This window comes from Homarus americanus, unplaced genomic scaffold (assembly GCF_018991925.1).
Source record: "Homarus americanus isolate GMGI-L3 unplaced genomic scaffold, GMGI_Hamer_2.0 scaffold824, whole genome shotgun sequence".
Classification (NCBI taxonomy): Eukaryota; Metazoa; Arthropoda; class Malacostraca; order Decapoda; family Nephropidae; genus Homarus; species Homarus americanus.
In genome coordinates this window covers 1,124,322-1,143,650 of record NW_024719328.1, presented here as the reverse complement: position 1 = coordinate 1,143,650, position 19,329 = coordinate 1,124,322, and the positions used below count along the sequence as shown (strand labels likewise).

General features: G+C 45.2%; 1 protein-coding gene across 1 annotated transcript; it reads right to left on the bottom strand.

Annotated features, from left to right (window-relative positions):
• Positions 1 to 940: 940 nt before the first annotated feature.
• LOC121860021 (histidine-rich protein PFHRP-II-like) lies at positions 941 to 18,756 on the bottom strand. Its single transcript, XM_042357035.1, has 2 exons — positions 17,636 to 18,756; positions 941 to 980 (listed from the first exon to the last, which is right to left on the bottom strand). The coding sequence occupies exons 1-2, from the start codon at positions 18,754 to 18,756 to the stop codon at positions 941 to 943; spliced, it is 1,161 nt and encodes a 386-aa protein (XP_042212969.1).
• Positions 18,757 to 19,329: the final 573 nt, after the last annotated feature.

Below are 19,329 nucleotides of genomic sequence, written 5' to 3'. Positions count from 1 at the left end.
AACAGCTAAAAAAAGCCCCGTCTTTTCCTCATCACCTTCAAATTTAATTGCACCATCACCACACCCAAGACCCACTAAACTACTGACCATCTTCATAATTAATGTTTATGGAATTGAAACTAAGAAGAGTTGCGAGAAAACTGCTAGGATGAACAGGAAGACACTTCGGACTCTACCTCAGGTGCGACATAAAAGTATTCTTTTGCTTAAATTGAACACATTAACCTTTAGTATATAGGGAAAACTTGGAATGTTCAATGTCCTCCCCTTCAGAGTGCTTACATTGGTTGTTTATTTTGTTTACCTTAATTGTTTACTTCAGTTGTTTAGTTTGTTTAGCTTGGTTGTTTACCGTGGTTATTTTGTTTATTTTTTTTACTTTAGTTATTAAGCTTAGTTGTTCACTTTAGTTGTTTCTTAAGTTGTTTATCTATCTTTTGTATTTTATTTTTACCTTTCTTCTCTACCTAGGTTGTTTGCCATAGTTATTTACTTTGGTTGTTTAGTTTGTCTACTTGGGTTGTTTACCTTAGTTGTTTACCTAGGTTGTTTACTCCAAGAAAAATTCTCGGTTTATACTCCCAATTTGTCTGTTTCCTCAGTGATTCAGTGTCTGTAGAGGCACATGGAGGCAACACATAACAACATTGATCAAACTCGCATCAGGTAACAATCAGCGGCTAATGAACCTCATGTGTCATAAGCCAAAAATCTTACGTTAGAATCTTCTATTGGGTAACAGTAAAAAAAAATGTACTAAGACCTAACCCATTTTTTTTAGATTTATCACTATAAATGTGTCGAGTATTCATATGAAGCAATGGGTTAAGTTCTTTAATGGGGGTTTATTCATAATAATGTAAGTCGAGCAAAGCAATTTAAGACATTGATAGAAAACTTAAGACAAAGATAATACAGGTTAACTGAATTATCGCAATCGTTACTGGGAGCCGTAGATCCGAGCTTCCAGTATGGGCAGCCTGAACATTAAAACCTGATACCCATACTGAATACTGCTAAGTTGCCTGGGTATGTCTCATTCATGAACCCCTGACTATTAGGACAGGAGGCGAGCGCTTTACCATTCAGCCATTAGAAGCTAATCATTACCAGATATAAAAAGTGGAGGATGTTGTTGATGTGTTTTTTTGTGTTCGTGTTTTCATTAAGATATTTATTTCATCAGTGCATTTCACAAGCTAATTTTTGCTTCATCAAGTAAGGAAATTCTCAGGGATTAACACAGAACAGTTAATATCCCTTAAAATATCGGAGTATAAATACGATTAATTAAATAATGAAGATCTGTAGTGACTTCTAGGTGTCAGGTCCGCGAACCGATAAGCCAGTTGTCTTGCTACAAACCGACCCTAGGCCTCAGTTGTAACCAACGAGTGAACAGACTAAAACTCATATGTGACTCACGGAGATCTATACTTCCTATACTCCTGTTCCCTGCCAGGACGATAACGTTTCTATGCCTTATGAAAATACGAAGTGAAAGAAATATGTTCAAAGTTCTAATTTACCTTTGACTGTTGTTGTTCTTATGATGTTCAACTGTGCTTCAACACCTAAGCAAAAAACCTCTAGTTCATTCACCCAAAAAACATATTTAAACATTTTGGATAAGATGTCTTCTTCTTAAACATTAACTCATTAACTCCACAACAAAAACATTATCAACCACCTTGGCCGCCCAGGAATACTTCCCCACTTATATCCTCAATAAGCGGCTTCAACTTAAAAGGTTCCACGAAACGTTAAGCGTTAATTCCCCACCCCCCACCTCTTCATCTCTGAAAGAGGATTATTCGACAGTTTCTTTAAAGATTTATGGATCTATTATTTTCGTATCATATTGGCAAAAGGACCATACAACTCTCTCTGCATCGTTCCCAGGTAAGTACCCTCGTCCTTCTGTTCGGGGTGAGGCATAATACAGTGTTCAGTAAATCACCTTCATAAGTGTCCAGGAGGTGGAGAGAGATTTTATTTTTTTATTTATTTATTTATTTTTAACGGGATTAGCCCACCCGGGCACAGGTCACTGAACCACATCGGGGCCTGGAGGGCGAAAATGGTAAAATAACGATAATAATAATAAATCCAAGTAAATAAAATTTTTAATAAAACAAACAAAATTAGAAATAAAATAAAATCAATAGTTCTAATAACAACACTGAATGATAATAATAATAATAATAATAATAATAATAATAATAATAATAATAATAATAATAATAATAATAATAATAATAATAATAATAATAATAATAACAATAAAAATAATAATAATAAAAATACATAAATAAATATAAAAAGGAAAAAAAGATCAAGAGTGAGAAACAATATATGTATGTTGTGTTGTCAGAGTAAGAGAAACAATTGAGACCCTGGAATTGTGTGAAAATGAGGCAGAAAGTCAGATCAACAACCTGGGACTTGGTCACAATTTTCGTGATGCCATATGGCAGCAGGGTCTACCATTAGACAATACATTATGCTTCCAATATCTTCCCAGGCGGTAGTACCTCCCTGTTTGGTAGCTGCCTACTACCTACCTTATCGAACTAATACTGATCAAACCTACTTGTGTGTTGATCTAATACTGATCATACAGTACTTGTGTGTTGATCTAATACTGATCATACAGTACTTGTGTGTTGATCTAATACTGATCATACAGTACTTGTGTGTTGATCTAATACTGATCAGTGTAATGAGGGTAATCATAAGTAGAAATATAGTAAGAATTTATAGTAATAGAATTGTAAAGTGAGGAAAGTTTGGTAGCGTGGCCGTTAGGTGTTTAACTGTTACTATGCTGTTAAGGGAAATTTTCTAAACACTACTTCTAAGTACAGCTATTTATTAGTAACTGAATGGCATGAACTCATAAGTAAATCATCATTATATCGAAGTTACTAGACGTGACTCCCGGACACAAACATGAAATGGATACACTTCCCACCATAAGAAACTCACTCTGTGGATCGCTCTGACAATGACTCATGTGTGACCTGAGGGAGGCCCAGCGGTTAGGGAATCTGTCTGCAAGTACTGCTGAAGAGAGTGATCAAGGAGGGTGCTGGACAGTCTCCTGTGGGAGACTGTGCTAACTGGGGACTCGACGTGGGGAGGGAAGTCCCCTCCCGACCTTTTAGTTCTGTCTCTCCCTGTCTGTCCCTGGGAAGGAGCTGTCGGCCCTTATATTGGCGGTGTCAGGCCGGCAGATGTCGTCACTAATTAACACTAATCTGGGTGAGAGACAGCTGTGTTTGATCAGGTGCATAGTGCGGGCTGGAGGGTAGTTTCTTGAGTTAACACAGTCATGACGCCGGTTTGACTAATCACGCAGCACTGAGAACTGTTTCCTTGTGATTGTGACCTCTGGTTGGGTCAGATCTTAAACTCATTGGTTACTGTAGGGTGGATCAACTTTGAGAGAACACTCGAGTTACATCCTCTTCCCTGATCAAGTGGTAAGGATCTGTTCCCTCCTCTGAGCGTGAGAGAGGAGAGAGCGAAGTGTGGGAATGAGCTGGCTGTTTTGATTCAGCAGCTGACCTACACCCGACCTCTGTGATAGTTACAAGCTCAGCCATGAATAATCGTCAACAACTGAGTCATTGTTGAATAACTCGGTGAATAAGATGGTGTTATTCATTTGGGTGAATATTTATATAAAGCAAAGGTGCTGTTACACACACACACACCTAGCCCATACTAAGGGTGGAGCACACACTCAGCCCACACTAAGGGTGGAGCACACACCTAGCTCCACACTCAAGGGTGGCCACACACCTAGCCCACACATCATGTGACCACACACCTAGCCCACACTAAGGGTGGGCCACACACCTAACCCACACCAAGGGTGGACCACACACCTAACCCACATTAGGGTGGACCACACACCTAACCCCACACTAAGGTGGACCACACACCCAGCCCACACTAGGGTGGACCACACACCTAACCCACACTAAGGGTGGACCACACCTAGCCCACACAAGGGTGGACCACACACCTAACCCACACTAAGGGTGGACCACACACCTAGCCCACACTAAGGTGGACCACACACCTAACCCACAAAAGGGTGGCCCACACACCTAGCCCACACAAGGGTGGACCACACCCAACCCATACTAAGGGTGGACCACACACCCAACCCATACTAAGGGTGGACCACACCTAACCACACTAAGTGGACCACACCCAGCCCACACTAAGGGTGGACCACACACCCAACCCATACTAGGGTGGACCACCCCAACACACTAAGGGTGGACCACACACCTAACCACACTAAAGGTGGACCACACTAACCCACTCAAGGTGGACCACACTAACCCACACTAAGGTGGACACACACCTAACCCACACTAAGGGTGGACCACACACCTAACCCACACTAAGGGTGGACCACACACCTAACTCCACACAAGGGTGGACCACACACCTAACCACACTAAGGGTTGGACCACACCTAACCCACACAAGGGTGGACCACACACCTTACCCACACCTAGGGTGGACCACACATACTCACACTAAGGGTGGACCACACACCAGCCCACACACAGGGGTGGGCCCACCTAACCCATAAAGGGTGGATCACACATAACCTACACTAAGGGTGGACCACACCTAGCCCACACTAAGGTGGGACCACACCTAACCCATACAAGGGTGGATCACACACCTACCCACACTAGGGTGGACCACCTAACCCACACCAAGGGTGGACCACACACCAACCCACACTGAGGGGTGGACCACACACCTAACCCACACTAAGGGTGGACCACACACCTAACCCATACTAGGGTGGACCACACACCCAACCACACTAAGGTGGACCACACACCTAACCCCACACCAAGGGTGGACCCACACTAACCCACACACTGAGGGGTGGACCACACCTAGCCCACACAGGGTGACCACACACCTAACCCATACTAGGGTGGATCACACAATAACCACATAAGGGTGGACCACCACCTAGCCCACTAAGGGTGGACCACACCTAACCCATACTAGGGTGGATCACACACATAACCCACACTAGGATGGACCACACACCTAACCCTACATGGGGTGGATCACACACATAACCCACACTAAGGGTGGACACACCTAACCCACACTAAGGGTAGACCACACACCTAACCCATACTAAGGGGACCACACACCAACCCACACTAAGGGTGGACCACACAATAACCCACACTAAGGGTGGACCACACACCTAACCCATACTAAGGGTGGATCACACCTAACCCACACTAAGGGTGGACCACACACCCTAACCCACTAAGGGTAGACCACACACCTAACCACACAAGGTGGACCACACACCTAACCCATACTAAGGGTGGACCACACACCTAACCCACACTAAGGGTGGACCACACACCTAACCCATACTAAGGGTGGACCACACACCTAACCCATACTAAGGGTGGACCACACACCTAACCCATACTAAGGGTGGACCACACACCTAACCCACATGTTTACAGTACTAAGAAGCTCTTAATCATTATGTTTAAAAGATATAAAATAATTATGACATTAACACATAAAAAGGTGTTATTCGCTGCACTGAGAGGTTAGGAGGCTAAGGAGTCTTGACACAGGGCGATTACATGAGGATTTTAATTGAATACGACTTGGATTACGATGAAATATTATATAATCAACTACAATTCTGATTACTTCTAAAAAACTACTGAATACACTTTTAGTTTAATGGCAATAAGTATTTATACATATTAACATAGCGCAGAAAATACCACAATATCTCATATGTGATGGATAAACTTACTTTTATAACGTAATTTGAGGACTATTACCTACAGCTGCCTAATACCGGTACACTGGTGATAGGGGCCCTTCGAGGTAGTATTGTTTTGATCTGCCTGCCACCTGTCACTTGTCATCTATTATATGTCACTTGTCGACTGTCACCTGTCTCCTGCCTCTTGACACTTGCAATGTGTCACCTGTTACACCTGCTTACCACCACCATCTGCCTTCCTACCACCTGTTACTTGTTGCTTGTCACGATAAAATTCACAACACATGAAACACCATGCTGGGGTAATGAAACACCATCCTGGGACACTGAAACACCGTGCTGGGACACTGAAACACCGTGCTGGGACACTGAAACACTATGATGGACACATGAAACACCATGCTGGGGTAATGAAACACCATCCTGGGACACTGAAACACCGTGCTGGGACACTGAAACACCGTGCTGGGACACTGAAACACTATGATGGACACTGAAACACTATGTAGGGACACTGAAACACTTTGCTGGGACGCTAAAACACTATGCTGGGACACTGAAACACTATGCTGGGACACTGAAACACTATGTAGGGACACTGAAACACTTTGCTGGGACGCTAAAACACTATGCTGGGACACTGAAACACTATGCTGGGACACTGAAACACTATGCTGGGACACTGAAACACTATGCTGGGACACTGATACAACACCATGCTAGGACACTGATACAACACTATGCTCGGACAGTGAAAAAAAAAACCTTACTGGGACACTGAAACACACCATGCTGGGACACTGGAGCAACACCATGCTGGGACACTGGAGCAACACCATGCTGGGACACTTCACCTTAAACACTATGCTGGGACGCTGAGCCTCTTAAGGATGACGAATATTTTATTCTTGCTAATCAAATGTAAACACGAAAAGTCTTCTATGACTAAAAGGAACTCAACACGTAAATAAATTTACCACAAACTTGGTCGTCCAACGAGCCTCTCAAACCAGCAAGTGGCTTACAGTACTTGTAAAACTATAAGCCAGCTCAAGTGAAGATCAACCATGGAGGCGCGGCACGTTCCTCGCAACGCGTGAGTGTGGACTGAACTGTGTCAATAACGTATTGCCTCAACGCGGGTGAATAAAGACTAGCTGTCCCGACATAGCGACTACCCCACACTCGGGAAGATGAGTAAACAATGTTAACAAACACTGGTTGAGGTACGTGGCTTTGCCTGGGTGGAAATACAGGAGATAGTGCACGACCACTCCCTAACATCTTTAAAACTGTGGAACGACCCGGGGGTGGGGAGTCGTGTTCGTCTGCGTCTGGTGAATGAACATGAGATAGGGTTCGACTATCTCTTAGGCCAATCCGCACTTCTCTATCAACAACTCTCTTTCTTTGAAGTAGTGGACACATCCACGGGTGAAGGGTCGAGGAAGGGGGCCGACCTGTCCTAGGGGAGGGATAGGAGATAGTTTACCACCATTCAGGGTGCTACCCTCATCTCTCTACCATATTTCAGCTTTATCTTAAAAAAAAGGGAAATGGATAAGGACACACACACACACACACACACACACACACACACACACACACACATATACAGGGTGTCCCATAAGTTTCCATACAACGTATCACCAACGCCATTACAAGCATAACTCCAGCTGTGCTTGAACGTGTTCTTCAGTAGTGGAGGACACGCATTGAAGAGTGTTTTCAACAGAATGGTAGTCATGTAGAGCATATTATATAAATAAAAATGGATTTTCATATAAAATTTATTTTTCCTATGTATGGAAATTTATGGGACACCCTGTATATATATATATATATATATATATATATATATATATATATATATATATATATATATATATATATATATATATATATATATATATATATATATATATATATATATTGATACGGTCATCTCCCCTTTCCCTCAATATTTGTGTCAGTTACCCATTGCATTATGTTTCTAATGTGTCCCGTGTTTCTATAGAATCGAAATTCCAAGCTGGTAAAGACTAATAAAATGTCTTGATTATTTTTATATTATTATGTACAATAGTATGTTTCATGATGTAAACTTTGAGGAATGTATTTTTATTTTCTGTACAGTTATGAAAGACTGTAAGAAGCAGGTGTGAAGCATAAGAAGAATTAGAAATTATATGTTAATGAAACAAGAAAGTATTGGAACATTGTTTTGGGTTTGTCTCTCTCTCTGTAGCTAGGGTGTGGAGGATGGGAGGGTCCAGCTTGTGTGGTGCACATTTATCTATTATTATCTGGGCAATGGTGGATAATTATGGTGTTAACTAAAGTGTAATATGTTCATTATTGTCTAAAGATTATTGTAGTAGTGAGAGAGCATTGTGTTTGGTGGAGTAAACATTATTTTGAGTAAATTGATTTGTGGCCTTGTTGTTAAATATATCTTGTTGTATTGTTTAAACCTATGCATTGATTAAACCAGTTTTAATGGGAACAGTGGTATTAAAATAAACACCTGTCAGCTGTCAGGAGATTGTTAGTCAGAGATAAGGTAAGGGTCTGTGTTTAATATTTAATCTCTCTGTTTTCATAAGCTGTTATTTCAGAGTCTCCTCTGATATAATGGGCCTATGGGCTGACGATACATCCTCCAGTGAGTCCTAGAAGAGGGTGTGAGGTTGTTACAACAATACTTTAACGGGTATTATATATATATATATATATATATATATATATATATATATATATATATATATATAGGTATATGCTGATAACCACAAGGAAAGAAGAAAACACGAAGTTCCCAAGCGCTTTCGTGTAATTCACATCTTCAGGGGTGAGTACAGACTAGAGAGAGAAATACAAACCAAGGTGTATATGCACAGGCTGTGCATGGCAGCTCCTGTCGAGAGTTACTACCACTCTCTACCATCCATGAATCTATCCAGCCTCCTTTTGAAACTTTCCAGCATTCCAGCATTTACTACAAAGTTGCTAAGCTTATTCTACTCGTCCACCACCCTATTTGTAAACCAGTTCCTTCCTATCTCCCTCCTAAACCTAAACTTTTCCAACTTAAAATCCGGTGCCCCGAGTCCTATCCTGCTCGGATATTATAAGAACTTTATCTATATCCCCTTTATTGATTCCTTTCACCCACTTAAATACTTCTATCATATCTCCCCGCACTGGGAAAGAAGCAGCTCAGCCCATATGGCAGGAAATGAGTAGGGCAGCAATATACAACAACCTGTGCATTATGGGGGATTTCAACTTCAGAAATATTGACTGGGACAACATTGTAAGTGACTATGAATCTGAAGACTTCCTAGACGCAGTACAGGACAATTTTTTTAAGCAACTAATTTCAGAACCTACTAGAGGTGACAATATATTAGACCTAGTATTTACAAATAAAGAAAATATTATCAGAGATATCACAGTAGGGGAAGAACTAGGTAACAGTGATCACAGAGAAATCAGGTTCACCCTAAATTGGGAAACGAAAAACAATGACAATATAGTCAGAGTCCCAAACTTTCGGTTGGCGGATTATCAGGGGTTAAGAAGGTACCTAGGTGAGGTCACCTGGGAACAGTCACGTCAGTCCCCAGTAGGAAGGGGTGAGGTCATAGATGACACAACAATTGATCATGACGATAATATATTCACTAGTATACTCCATAAAGCACAAGAACACAATATACCATACAGAAAAATTAGGTCAAATAAGAATGAGCCAAGGTGGATGACCAGAAAACAAAAACATGACATAGGAATAAATAAAGGAATTTATAAGAAATTAAAGGGAGGAGAGGAGCAGCACGGAAATAGGTATAATGAACTATCTAGGAATGTTAAGAAAATGTAAGGAAAGCAAAGACAGACTATGAAATCAGAATAGGAAGATAATCCAAGGCAAATCCCAAGGGATTTTTCCAGGTATATAGGACAAAGGTCAAGGACAAAGTTGGGCCTTTAAAGTCAGGGAGGGGAGAAGTGATAAATGGCAGTGAAGAAATAAACAAAGCATTGAACAGCTCCATACCAGTGAGTGACATAGCTCCATACCAGTGACTGACATAGCTCCATACCAGTGACTGACATAGCTCCATACCAGTGACTGACATAGCTCCATACCAGTGACTGACATAGCTCCATACCAGTGACTGACATAGCTCCATACCAGTGACTGACGGGATTACCGACTCTTGTTTACCGAACACGCTGATTGGTTCAACTGGTCGCGTTGTGATTGGTTGAGAGAACATGAGTCCATGACGTAATATTACGATTTTCTATAATAGAATGTGTGGTGAGGGATAACGAAGATCCCACATACAGTAATTATATTAGAGTAATCCTCATACTCAGTGAATTTCATTGTTCCTGTCATTAGTTTTATAAATTTCTGAACAATAAACACCATTCAGAGTGTTATATGAGATCACATTAGATTTGTATTTTATCAATTGTAATTTGTATTACTTTAGTTCTGCTAAAATATCGCTAGTAAAATGTAGGTAAGGTATTTAAATACATCCACAATTTATTTCTGTGTATTCTATATGGTATTTTAGCCATGAAAAAGCATATTTCCTATAGTCGGAGCAGTGACGTCACGGCTTACCAACTACGTCATCAATTTACCGATTAACAGACGAAGTACCGGATTTGAACCAATCAGCGTGTTCGATAAACAAGAGCCGGAAATTCCGACAGCCCTGCTCCATACTCCCGGGAACTACAAGCCTAAAACTAATATTAATCACCTCCCACGTTAAGCTGCAAAAATACCTACATATATACAGAAAATATTATATTTATCAAATACCAGCCCTGCTCGCACATCATGATACGAAATTATATTTAATTATATTTACATAACTTGGGGTAACATGCCTAAAAAATATTTCACTATGCACAGCGCAACGCACCAATGTACATTACGCCATGCATAACACAATAGTGTAACACCGTGTTAGCGTAAACATGAAATTATCTCACCTTACTTGCCCACCGTTTACACTTATTCTTCATGGGGGAGAGGGAAGGGAAGTGTACAGTATGTAGCCATCACTTGTGTAGCTGAACACATCTTAATACAACACATTAAAATAAGAATGTACGATTACCCCCATCAAAGGACTCCAGCGGTAACTTATCCCACCTGGGCCACTTTAAATCCGACTTCAGGTGTTAATGCTGATATTAATATGTAGTTTAGTAGTCTCCTGTGCTGAACATATCTCCTCGACACAATGTTTTTTACACATAACAACATAGATTTATCTCAAATTCTTGGAAACAGTGACTGACTATGCAAACCAAGATTTACCAATTGATGCCCATGGACTTCTCCGCGCCCTTTGTCAAAATTTACACATACTATTGGCCCCGAAAATCTAAGAACTCTAAGCTGTTGACATCATTGACAAAATACTGGACCGGATTAATTATTGGCTGAAAGGCGGAAATGAGAGAAACAAATAGAACAATGTGTAAGCTGCATGGAACAAGAGCTTAGAGTTGATTTCCTCAGAGATTCATTTTATTGCTTATCTTATTTGTGATTTGTACCAATAATATTACTGAAAATATATCGAGCCACACAAAATACTGGACCGGATTAATTATTAAGACCGAAGAAAACATGAACATAGACGGCGAGGATTTGGAAGACTGACAGGTACATTAGTCACACAAGTTAAGGGCAGAGAGTTGGTAAAATTGTTTTCTGGTTCTACTGAGAGTAATAAGGATTTTGTGACCAACTGTGCGATATACTTACGTTCTGTGTACAAGTTAATTGTTGTATTAGAACAGTCTCGAGGGCTTATTTCAGTTCAGTTGTACATTGACAGTGAGATGACCCGAGTTTCTTAGTGAAGGTAGAATGAGTTACATGTCGAGGTGAGTCCTATGTAAATATTGTACACAAAAGTTAGAGTAAAGTCTCATCAAACCATCACAGTCAACATTATCATGGTGGCAGGTAGTGTGTGTCTGGGAGGGGGAGGAGGACAGACTACACTCATGGTGGCAGGTAGTGTGTGTCTGGGAGAGGGAGGAGGACAGACTACACTCATGGTGGCAGGTAGTGTGTGTCTGGGAGAGGGAGGACAGACTACACTCATGGTGGGAGGTGGTGTGTGTGGGAGGTGGAGGAGGACATACTACACTCATGGTGGGAGGGTAGTGTGTGTCTGGGAAGGAGTGGGACAGACTACACTCATGGTGGCAGGTAGTGTGTGTCTGGGAGAGGGAGGAGGACAGACTACACTCATGGTGCCAGGTAGTGTGTGTCTGGGAGGGAGGAGGGACAGACTACACTCATGGTGGCAGGTGGTGTGTGTCTGGGAGGGGAGGACAGTACACTCATGGTGGGGAGGTAGTGTGTGTCTGGGGAGGGAGGAGGACAGACTACACTCATGGTGGTGGTGGTGTGTGTGTCTGGGAGGAGGAGGACAGACTACACTCATGGTGGCGAGGTGTGTGTGTCTGGGAGGTGGAGGAGGACAGACTACACTCATGGTGGCAGGTGTGTGTCTGGGAGGTGGAGAGGACAGACTACACTCATGGTGGGAGGTAGTGTGTGTCTGGGTGGGGAGGAGGACAGACTACACTCATGGTGGCAGGTTGTGTGTGTCTGGGAGGGGGTGGAGGTGGACAGACTACACTCATGGTGGGAGGTAGTGTGTGTCTGGGGAGGGAGGGAGGACAGACTACACTCATGGTGCCAGGTGTGGTGTGTCTGGGAGGAAGGAGGACATACTACACTCATGGTGGGAGGTAGTGTGTGTGTCTGGGAGGGAGGAGAGGACAGACTACACTCATGGTGGGAGGTAGTGTGTGTCTGGGAGTGGAGGAGGACAGACTACACTCATGGTGGCAGGTAGTGTGTGTGTGGGGAGGTGGAGGAGGACAGACTACACTCATGGTGGCAGAGTAGTGTGTGTCTGGGAGGGGGAGGAGGAAAGACTACACTCATGGTGGAAGGTAGTGTGTGTCTCTGGGAGGTGGAGGAGGACAGACTACACTCATGGTGCAGAGTAGTGTGTGTCTGGGAGGGAGGGAGAAGACTACACTCATGGTGGGAGGTGTGTGGGAGGAGGAGGACGAGACTACACTCATGGTGGGAGGTAGTGTGTGTGTCTGGGAGGGGAGGAGGACATACTACACCATGGTGGCAGGTGTGTGTGTCTGGGAGGGAGGAGGACAGACTACACTCAGGGTGGGAGGTAGTGTGTGTGTCTGGGAGGGAGGAGGACAGACTACACTCATGGTGGTGGTGTGTGTCTGGGAGGTGGAGGAGGACAGACTACACTCATGGTGGGAGGTAGTGTGTGTGTCTGGGTGGGGGGGACAGACTACACTCATGGTGGCAGGTTGTGTGTGTCTGGGGAGGGTGGAGTGGACAGACTACACTCATGGTGGGAGGTAGTGTGTGTGCTGGGAGGGGGAGGAGGACATACTACACTCATGGTGGGAAGTGGTGTGTGTGTCTGGGAGGGGGAGGACAGACTACACTCATGGTGGGAGGTAGTGTGTGTCTGGGAGGAGGACAGACTACACTCATGGTGGGAGGTGGTGTGTGTCTGGGAGGTGGAGGAGGACAGTACACTCATGGTGGTAGGTAGGGTGTGTCTGGGAGGAGGACAGGGAGCTACACTCATGGTGGTGAGTAGTGTGTGTGTCTGGGAGGAGAGGAGGACAGACTACACTCATGGTGGGAGGTGGTGTGTGTCTGGGAGGGGGAGGACAGACTACACTCATGGGTGACAGGTAGTGTGTGTCTGGGAGGTGGAGGAGGACAGACTACACTCATGGTGGGAGGTAGTGTGTGTCTGGGAGGGGAGGAGGACGGACTACACTCATGCTGGCAGGTAGTGTGTGTCTGGGGAGAGGGAGGAGGACAGACTACACTCATGGTGGGAGGTAGTGTGTGTGCTGGGAGGGGGGAGGACAGACTACACTCATGGTGGCAGGTAGTGTGTGTCTGGGAGGGGAGGAGGACAGACTACACTCATGGTGGGAGGTAGTGTGTGTCTGGGAGGGGAGGAGGACATACTACACTCATGGTGGCAGGTAGTGTTTGTCTGGGGGGTGGAGGAGGATAGACTACACTCATGGTGGGAGAAGTGTGTGTCTGGGCGGGGAGGAGAACAGACTACACTCATGGTGGGACGCAGTGTGTGTCTGGGAGGAGGAGGACAGACTACACTCATGTGGGCAGTGGTGTGTGTCTGGGAGGGAGGAGGGACAGACTACACTCATGGTGGCAGGTAGTGTGTGGGAGGGGGAGGAGGACAGACTACACTCATGGTGCCAGGTGGTGTGTGTGTGTCTGGGGAGGGAGGACAGACTACACTCATGGTGGGAGGTAGTGTGTGTCTGGGAGAAGGGAGGACAGACTACACTCATGGTGGGAGGTAGTGTGTGTGTCTGGGAGGGAGAGGGGACATACTACACTCATGGTGGGAGTAGTGTGTGTCTGGGAGGGAGGAGGACAGACTACACTCATGGTGGGAAGTGCGTGTGTGTCTGGGAGGGAGGGAGGACAGACTACACTCATGGTGGAGTGTAGTGTGTGTGTGTCTGGGAGGGGGAGGAGGACAGACTACACTCATGGTGGGAGGTAGTGTGTGTCTGGGGAGGGAAAGGACAGACTACACTCATGGTGCCAGGTAGTGTGTGTCTGGGGAGGGAGGACAGACTACACTGCAGTGGGAGGTGAGTGTGTGTCTGGGGAGGGGGAGGGGACAGGCTACACTCATGGGGGGAGCTAGTGTGTGTCTGGGAGGTGGAGGAGGACAGACTACACTCATGGTGCCAGGTAGTGTGTGTCTGGGAGGGGAGGAGGACAGATTACACTCATGGTGGGAGGTAGTGTGTGTGTCTGGGAGGGGTGGAGGAGGACATACTACACTCATGGTGCCAGGTAGTGTGTGTCTGGGAGGTGGAGGAGGACATACTACAGTCATGGTGGGAGTAGTGTGTGTCTGGGAGGGGAGGAGGACAGACTACACTCATGGTGCCAGGTAGTGTGTGTCTGGGAGGGAGGAGGACATACTACACTCATGGTGGGAGGTAGTGTGTGTGTCTGGGAGGGGGAGGACAGACTACACTCATGGTGGGGAGTAGTGTGTGTCTGGGAGGTGGAGGAGGACAGACTACACTCATGGTGGCAGGTAGTGTGTGTGTGGGGAGTGGAGGAGGACAGACCCTCATGGTGGCAGGTAGTGTGTGTCTGGGAGGGGGAAGGAGGAAGACTACACTCATGGTGGGAGGTAGTGTGTGTCTGGGAGGTGGAGGGAGGACAGACTACACTCATGGTGGCAGGTAGTGTGTGTCTGGGAGGAGGAGGAAGACTACACTCATGGTGGGAGGTAGTGTGTGTCTGGGAGGAGGGAGGACAGACTACACTCATGGTGGGAGGTAGTGTGTGTCTGGGAGGGGAGGAGGACAGACTACACTCATGGTGGCAGGTGAGTGTGTGTTCTGGGAGGGGGAGGAGGACAGACTACACTCATGGTGGGAGTAGTGTGTGTCTGGGAGGGGAGGAGGACAGACTACACTCATGGTGGCAGGTGGTGTGTGTGTCTGGGAGGTGGAGGGACAGACTACACTCATGGTGGCAGGTAGTGTGTGTCTGGGAGGGAGGGACAGACTACACTCTCATGGTGGGAGTAGTGTGTGTCTGGGAGGAGGAGGGACAGACTACACTCATGGTGGGAGGTGGTGTGTGTCTGGGAGGAGGAGGAAGACTACACTCATGGTGGGGAGTGGTGTGTCTGGGTGGGAGGACAGACTACACTCATGGTGGCAGGTGGTGTGTGTGTCTGGGGAGGGAGGACAGACCACACTCATGGTGGGAGGTAGTGTGTGTCTGGGAGGGGGAGGAGGACAGACTACACTCATGGTGGGAGGTAGTGTGTGTCTGGGAGGGGGAGGAGGACAGACTACACTCATGGTGGGAGGTAGTGTGTGTGTCTGGGAGGTGGAGGAGGACAGACTACACTCATGGTGGTAGGTAGTGTGTGTCTGGGAGGTGGAGGACTAAATTAAGAAAAAATATTTAAATTACACAAACTAGACAGTGATTAGAAGAAACAAACGGAAAAGCCACAATGATAGTACGAGTGTTTGGGTGGGGTGTGAGAGACAAACCTTTTATATTTACTCTGTCAACACGATGGTCAGGGATTTGTGTTAGGTCAGTGACAAGCTGGGCGAGGTCATTCGTTTCTGAAAGATTTCTACATTGATTCCGGCTTCGTGTGTAAAAAAAAATATGGTTTTACACACACTACTACCATAAGTCACTGTACTGCCTTAAGTCACTCAACTACCATAAGTCATTGTACTGCAAAGGGCTACTACTACCATGAGTCACTGTACTACCATGAGTCAATGCACTTCCATGACTCACTGTACTACCATAAGTCACTATACTACAATAATTCACTGTTCTACCATAATTCACTGTACTACCATACTGTAAGTTACAGTACTACCATAAGTCATTGCACTACCATGAGTCACTACACGACAATAAGTCACTGTACTACCATGAGTCACTGTACTACCATAAGTCAATGTAAGGCCGTGAGCCATTGTACTACCATGAGTCACTCTACTGCCATAAGTCACTACCACCATGAGTCACTATATTACCATGATTAACTGTACTACCTTGAGTCACTGTAGTACCATAAGGCACTCTACTACCATGAGTCACTGTACTAACATAGGTCACTCTACTACCATGAGTCACTGTACTAACATAGGTCACTCTACTACCATGAGTCACTGTACTACCATAAGGCATTCTACTCCCATGAGTCACTGTACTACCATAAGGTTACTACCATGAGTCACTGTACTGCATAAGAACTCTACTACCATGAGTCACTGTACTACCATGATTCAACATAAAACCATGATTCACTATATTACCACGAGTCACTCTTCTACCATAAGTCACTATAAAACCATCAGACACTTTACTACCATAAGTCACTGTACTTCCATAAATCACTGTATTACCATAATCCTCTGTACTATCATAAATCACTATACTACCATAAGACACTGTACTACCATGAGTCATTGCACTACCATAAGTCATTGTACTACCATAAGTCACTATAAAACCATCAGTCACTTTAGTACCATAAGTCACTGTACTACAATAAGTCACTATAAAACCATCAGTCACTTTACTACCATAAGTCACTGTACTACCATAAGTCACTATAAAACCATCAGTCACTTTACTACCATAAGTCACTGTACTACCATAAGTCACTATAAAACCATCAGTCACTTTACTACCATAAGTCACTCTACTAACAGATCACTAAAACCATCAGTCACTTTACTACCATAAGTCACTGTACTACCATAAGTCACTATAAAACCATCAGTCACTTTACTACCATAAGTCACTCTGCAAGTCACTATTACCAAGAATCACTAAATTACCAAGAGTCAGTGTACTACCATGGCAGCCATGGTGAGGAGTATGATGAGGTAAATAGTGGCAGGAGTGTGAGCCATGGTGAGGCGTGTGAGCCATGGTGAGGAGTGTGAGCCATGGTGAGGAGTGTGAGCCATGGTGGGAGTATGATGGGGTAAATAGTGTGAGCCATGGTGAGGAGTGTGAGCCATGGTGAGGTGTGAGCCATGGGGGTGTAGACCATGGTGGGGGTGTGAGCCATGGTGAGGGGTGTGAGCCATGGTGAGGGAGTGTGAGCCATGGTGAGGTGTGATGAGGTGTGGGAGTGTGAGGCATGGTGAGGTGTGAGCCATGGTGAGATGTGAGCCATGGGTGGGAGTGGAGCCATGGTGAGGTGTGAGCCATGGTGAGGATGTGAGTAATAAGTGTGAGCCATGGTGAGGAGTGTGAGCCATGGTGAGGTGTGAGCCATGGTGAGGAGTATGAGCCATGGGGAGTGGAGCCATGGTGAGGAGTGTGAGCCATGGTGGGAGTGTGAGCCATGGTGAGGAGTGTGAGCCATGGTGAGGAGTGTGAGCCATGGTGAGGAGTATGAGCCATGGTGAGGTGGAGCCATGGTGAGGAGTGTGAGCCATGGTGAGGTGTGAGCCATAGTGAGGAGTGTGAGCCATGGTGAGGTGTGATGAGGTATAAGTGTGAGCCATGGTGAGGTGTGAGCCATGGTGAGATGTGAGCCATGGTGAGTGTGAGCCATGGTGAGGTGTGAGCCATGGTGGGAGTGTGAGCCATGGTGAGGTGTGAGCCATGGTGGGGTGTGAGCCATGGTGAGAGTGTGATGGGGTGTGTGAGCCATGGTGAGGTGTGGGCCATGGTGGTGTGAGCCATCGTGGGGAGTGTGAGCCATGGTGGGCGTGTGAGCCATGGTGAGGTGTGGGGTGAGGGGTGTGAGCCATGGTGAGGTGTGAGCCATGGTGAGGAGTGTGAGCCATCGTGAGGTGTGAGCCATGGTGAGTGGGGTGTAAGTGTGTGGAGACATGGTGAGGTGTGAGCCATGGTGAGATGTGAGCCATGGTGAGATGTGAGCCATGGTGAGATGTGAGGCCATGGTGAGTGAGTGTGAGAGCCATGGTGAGAATGTGAGCCATGGTGAGGAGTGTGAGCCATGGTGGGCGTGTGAGCCATGGTGGGGCGTGTGAGTGAGGTGTAAGTGTGAGCCATGGTGAGGAGTGTGATGGGAGTAAGTGTGAGCCATGGTGTGGGTGTGAGCCATGGTGAAGTGTGAGCCATCGTGAGGAGTGTGAGCCATGGTGAGGAGTGTGATGGGGTAGGTGAGACATGGTGAGGAGTGTGAGCCATGGTGAGAATGTGAGCCATGGTGAGGAATGTGTGTGAGCCATGGTGAGGAATGTGAGCCATGGTGAGGTGTGAGCCATGGTGAGGAATGTGAGCCATGGTGAGGAATGTGAGCCATGGTGAGGAGGTTGAGCCATGGTGAGGAGTGTGATGGGGTAATAAGTGTGAGACATGGTACAAAAAACCTTAACTTATAAAGGCTGAAATCCGTGAGAAAATTAGGGATCCAAAAGAACTAAATATTTAGTGATGTTTTTGCTAAGAGTCATGATGAACCATTGTTTGTAGGAGAAAAGTATAAAACATTGGCTGTATTTACATATTTCCAACAAGATATACACAGCAGCAGCCAACCTTGTGGACGGAGGTGACCGGAAGTCTATCAGTGGCAGTGGAAGGGATGAAAAACAAGTTGGGGACGGATAGGTGGTTTATTATTTCACTTGAGGAATAAGTAAAGGATTCGGGGAAATTTTGTTAGGATTTAGTGATAATTGGCTGGCTGTAACTTGATTAATATTCCTCGTTTGGTTCATTGTTGAAACGTGTATCCACTTTATATAATATGAAACTGATAAATGTCTTTCGTATGAAGTTCACTTTTATATGAATAATTTGAAATTAACTGTGGAGATTTTGTTTATTTCTGGCACCTGGGAACTGAACAAATTTCAAGCGTGTGTTTGCTGCT

Coding starts and splice junctions, on each gene's coding strand:
- LOC121860021 (XM_042357035.1), bottom strand. CDS start 18,756: ATGGCTCACATTCCTCACCATGGCTCACATTCCTCACCATGGCTCACA. Junction 981..17,635: donor ATGGCTCACATCTCACCATG/GCTCACACCTCA, acceptor TTTAATGTTCAG/GCTGCCCATACTGGAAGCTC.